The sequence below is a fragment of the Zalophus californianus genome, chromosome 11, assembly GCF_009762305.2.
Source record: "Zalophus californianus isolate mZalCal1 chromosome 11, mZalCal1.pri.v2, whole genome shotgun sequence".
Taxonomy (NCBI): Eukaryota; Metazoa; Chordata; class Mammalia; order Carnivora; family Otariidae; genus Zalophus; species Zalophus californianus.
The window spans coordinates 99882974-99888704 of NC_045605.1; the positions used below are offsets into that span (position 1 = coordinate 99882974).

General features: G+C 36.5%; 1 protein-coding gene across 1 annotated transcript; it reads right to left on the minus strand.

Annotated features, from left to right (window-relative positions):
- Positions 1 to 1791: 1791 nt before the first annotated feature.
- On the minus strand, positions 1792 to 2741 carry LOC113914942 (olfactory receptor 5G3-like). Its single transcript, XM_027580566.1, is given in 4 exon segments — positions 1792 to 1838; positions 1841 to 1897; positions 1900 to 2212; positions 2214 to 2741. Coding segments are annotated over 4 exon segments (945 nt in total).
- Between the last annotated feature and the right edge of the window lie 2990 nt (positions 2742 to 5731).

The window sequence follows — 5731 nt, forward strand, 5'->3', positions numbered from 1 at the left end:
ATATTCATTCATTCATTCAGTCAGTCAGTCAGTCAGTTTTGACACATATTACAGCTTTTCAAAAGTAAATTTTAGTTACAAAATTAAATACTTGTTTTAAAATAAGTCCAACAATTCACATGAGCATGAAGCACCCCCCCACCACCACTTGCTACTTCCAAAATCACCCTATTGAAGTAACCAATATTTAACAGTTTGGAAAGGAACTGCACACTTCTCTCCATGATCATGTACATACGCACATACCAATATATTTCACACATTAGGTAAGATTTACCTCTACCATTTTTACTTTTTTTTTTTTTACAAAGTATTGGGAAAGGTCATCAAAAAGACCTGAGCTCTGGTTGATCTGTGAGATGGACCCTGGCAACCGGGGGCTTCTCTCCCCTCTATCTTTGGAATGTGCATTCTACCTACCTTCTCTGCTCCTAAGAACTGCCCCAGGGTCATAACCTTGAAATAGTGATCTGTTCTTGGGAGTCTCTATATGTGAATGAACCCCAGTAAGGCCTCTATATAAACTTTGAAGATTTGGCAGGTCGTAGCTGAGATACATTTTTACTGCAGCACTCAGAACAACCTACTTTATAAGTCCCCTTGCCTGTTAAACCTGCCATCTACCGTTCTGAGGTGGCCTGCATCTTTCTTTGGTCTCTCCCTGCCCTTTGTGATGGGGGCCACTTACTGATTTCACTGGAAGTTCCCAAGGAAGTTGCAAACCAACACAAACTGTGACCAGTTCTACAGATTAAATTTTGGCTTGATTTTTTTTCCATCTGTCAATGATTGTATCATTGTTTAAGTTTCCTCCAAACTAAAGCATGAATATCTAATTTCCTCTTTTTATAATTAGCTGTGCAACATTTCAAAGAAAGAATGTATGCTTCTCCTAATGATACAAATTAAAGTAGTTTCCTTTTATTCCCCCTACAAATGATGCTGCAACATTTGTGTCTAGTATTTATATTTCTGTAGCACAGATTTCTAAATGTAAGATACCTAGGTCAAAGATTATGTGAATTTGATAGCTATCATCAAATTACTTTCTGAAAATGTAGCTATTCTGTACTTAGCTATTATAGTTAAGTGTAATATGGCTGCCTATATCCAGTAATAACCTTACCAGCATTGCAAATAATCATTTTAATGTTTGCTAATGTGATAAATGAAAAGAAGCATTGCATTGTCATTTTGATTTCATTTACTTAAAAATTGTGAAGTTGAGCAATTTTTTATATATTTATATTTTTGGCCATTTGCATTTCCAGTTGTGCCAATTGCTCATCCATCCATCCATCAGTCCATTTCTCTACTGTGTGTCATATATATGTACATATATGTTCAGCACTTTCCTACTGGGACATTAACTCATTATGAGTCACCCATTTTGCAAGTGTTCTCTCACTTTCCATTGTTCAACTTTTAACAAGATCTATGAAACCTTTATTAATGAACTCTTTCTTTCACTCATAACATCTTTCCCTTATAACATCTGCTTTTTTAGTCTGGAATAAATGTCATCCTACATATGAGAATACATAACTGTTCTGGATTTTCTTCTGGCATACATTAAATTTATACCTTTAATATATCTGTAAAAATATATCTGTAAATTATTTTGTATCCCCCATCATTTAGCAATGAAGACAACTGAAGAAAAAAATATATAGACTGTCTATAAGTAACCTGGTAACCACCCAGGAATTAAAGAGAGCTTCTCATTCTCAGCCCAGTGTTCTTTTTACAACACATTATGAACCAACATCTATGGTATGACACAACAGAGTTCTATTTTACCAAAACTATTAGAGAATTTTTCCTTTCAAACATCCTCCCAATGCATTTTTCACCTCCTTGTTCCTCAGGCTGTAAATGAGGGGCTTCAACAGGGGCTTACCACAGGATAAAATAGAGGAATCACTTTATTGATATCCAGGGAGGAAGTTGAGCCAGGGCAAACATAGGTAAAGAAAAGAGTCCCATACAGGATGGAGATAACTGCCACGTGAGAAAAGCAAGTGGAGAAAGCTTTCTGTCTCCCATCTGCAGTCTGGATCTTCAAGATGGCCGCCAGGACGCAAACATAGGAGATCATGATGATCAGGCCACTGAGTATTCCTATAGATCCAGCCAAAAAGAAAAATACAAACTGAATCATGGAAGTGTCTGCACATGCAAGGGAAAGCAGTGGTGAAAAATCACAGAAAAAAATGATTGATGATATTTGGACCACAGAAGGGTAAGCAAAAAGTCAATGTCATAGAGGTCATGCTGCTTATAAAAGCCATGGCATAAAGCCCCATAACTAGCTGCACACAGACCCTCTGAGACATAATGAGTGTATACAGCAAGGGCTTACAGATGGCCATATACCAGTCATATGCCATAGAAGCCAGGAGGAAACATTCAGATACCACAAAGAAACCAGAAAACCACATCTGTGTGGCACAACCCGTGAAAGAGATGCTTTTTTTCTCTGCAAAGATACCACACAGCATCTTGGGGGCAATGGAAGAAGAAGAACAAATATCTACAAAGGACAAATGGCTGAGAAAAAAGTACATAGGCGTGTGGAGTCTCGGATCAGTCCATATGAGAATGATCATCCCCACGTTACTCCCCAGGGTGACAAGATAGACAAAGAGAAGCATGACAGAGAGGACAATCTGCTGATAGAGATGATCTGTGAGGCCCAAGAAAAGAAATTCAGTGACTTCTGCCTGATTCTTATCTCCCATTGGTCAGTTGTAACCTATGTAAGAAATTTAAAAATACATTTTATTTTTAAAATATCAATTGGCATATACAAAACAGCCACTTAAACTTATTACAGGGCTGTTTTTTGGTTTTTGGTTGTTTTGATCTGTAAAAGAGGCAGTTATGGAAACAGTGTTGGACTGGTCAACAGTGTTCCCAAGGACTAGTTCCTGTCAGTTGTGATCCCTGTGTAAACTTGAGCAATTCATACTTGATCTTTTTAGATTCAGGTACTCTTGGCCATCAAAAGAGCAGTCTAACTATAAAATCTAAAACTCCCTTGGGTTCTAAAACTGTATTTGAAATTAAATTCAGTCTCTGTATTTCATCTTTATCACATGATAGAATAGTAATGCCTACCTAGGAATACAGTAACCAGTGATATTGTAAGAAATGATGAAAAATTCAGATCCTGATAATTGACAGTTGGGATGGGGTAAACAGAACAGAAATAAAGACCTTTCAGTTCCTGTTTTGATGGAGTAGATAAGTAGCATTCAGATGTCATGAAGACAACACCCATATCTGTGTATATTAATCTCTTCCCCTTATAAAAGCCTTACAAAGGGAAATGTAAGCAAATGTCAGTAGGGTTATTTAGAATGGGGAAGATTCTATCATAACACATAATAATCTTATTAATGTTTATAAAGGACTGCCCTGCAAATGAGAGATTGGATATATTTACTTTTGACCATGATGGACACAGAAGTGGCACAAAGAGATAAGAACAGAGGATTCAAGTTGGGAGTTAAATGAAGTGAAGAAAATTCTACCAGCCATATAATTCAAATGAAGAAATATAATGGTTTGGGAGGCACTGAGATGCCTTTCCTTCAAGATTAATTAATCTACCAAATATTGTATAACAACTTTCCATGGAAATCATATAGAAAAATAATTATCCACTGGAAGCTCAACTGACTTCATCTTGAGTGGTAATTTCTACCAGTAATTTCTATGAATACATGAATATTTTTTTTTCACCAAAATAAAATGATTTCCCCTAATTCCCTGTAATGTTTATAAACCTATTTAAGGCATAAATTCAGACAGGTAATTTCCATTTTATTAACGAAATGTGTAAAATGCTTGACATTTTTATTTAGACAAAATTTTCAGGCAAATGTTTTTCTGACTCATCAACTGAGGAAGAATACATCAAGCTGTTTAAAATGACAGTAAGAAGCACAAGGTGTGGGAGTATCCATAAGAAAGATTCTAGGTTCAAAAAAAAAAAAGGATTCTAGGTTCATATGTTTATTATCAACTCAAATAATTCCCTCTATAAACAAACAAAAACATTCCATACTTTGAGGATAGAATGATTAAGATGTGGTCCTTGAAATGCCACAGTGACAAAATAATAGTTAACACACTATTTACGCCTCTTGAGTTTATTATTATTATTTGAGAAAATATTTGTGGCATGCATTATTATTAATGCATACTTATTAATGTCAGCTACTAATATCAATTATTTTTAGGAATTTGCACCTATTGGGGGAAATAAGACCTAGGCATAAAAAGAAAACCTACATTTCAAAATAATATTTGGTTGGTCTAAGACTACATATGCCACAGGATTTCAGAAAAATCTTCTATGTTCACTGCGAGCTGAAGTGGTTGGGAAAAACACTGCTTTAGTTTCATGTCTGAAAGAGTTTGAAATCTATGTTGGAACTGGCAGGCAGTGGTTGTAGATGTCTGTGGACATACCAGGTGAGTGTGTTTGGTGAGGGGAATATGCTACCATCCCTGCCACTGTTCAGCATGCCAATATGAATAAAACACCCTGCCTCTCTTATAAATAAGGGGGGGGTGATCTCTTTGGCTTTTTCATTTCCAGCATTCTCTGACCCTAAAATTCTTCCTGGACATTGGAGTATCAAAAATAAAAAAACAAGTCAATGTTAAAAGATCAAAAAATCAGTTATTTAGTGAAGAGCTGGACTAAACCAAAGACCACTCTCTCTGGAGTACTTGGGCTGGTGAGTTTTTGTTCCCAAAAGTCAAGGTTCATTCTAAAGTCTTTCCACTGTATTTCAAAATTTCTTTTTAATCACTGTGTGGGATACTCACTTCTTTAAGGGAATCCTTTGTTTCCCTCCTAACTGCTTCAAGACGAATGGCAAAACCTAGAGTTTTTTGGTCTTCATAGAAAAATCAGTTTGGAAAATTTAATTTCTTTCTTGGTAGTAACCTTCTGCAGCAGACATGACATCCTAAGCACTTGGTAAAGAAGATAAGTCTCCATGCAGATGAGCCTGAGAGCAAAGAAGTGCTCCTTGTCCCACAGCCGGACTCACATCCAACACAAAATAAGGGGCTCGTGTTTCTGATAGTTTTAAATACATTAAAACCAGGTCTCTGAAGAACTAAACCCTCAAGAGTTTATACCTGAGGGACAAAATTAAAGTGATATCATTGGCATTCGTGCCAAGATTTTTCTCCAAAATTACACCTTCTCTCCAACAGAGGATTCCTGAAAAAAAAAATTTTTTTTCCCCTTTGAGATCCTGCTTGTCAAAACAGGCCATATTTTCCATCTGCAGTGATATTAACAGTAAACACATGTTAAGATGGAGTAGTGTGCTGCCTGGATCCTGAAGCCTGAGTGCAAATCCCAGCTCCACAGTTTGTTCCACAGTTTGGCAAGTGGGCCTTGCTCTTCGTTTTGTTTGTTTTTAATGCTCTGTTCCTCAATATCTTCTTCTGTAAAATGGACATAATAATAGAGTCTGGCTCACAAGACATTGGAAGAATTAGATGAGTTATTACATGTACTGGGCTCACAAGAGTACATGTGACATGATAGTGATCAGTAATATCAGTTACTGTTTTTAGGAATCTACAGTCTAGTTGTGGAGACAGGACCTAGGAATAAAAAGAAAGCCCACAGTTCAATGTATCACTGGCTTGGTTCAAGGCAAAACAAACCACAGAATTTTAGAAGAATGAAGGATTGTTG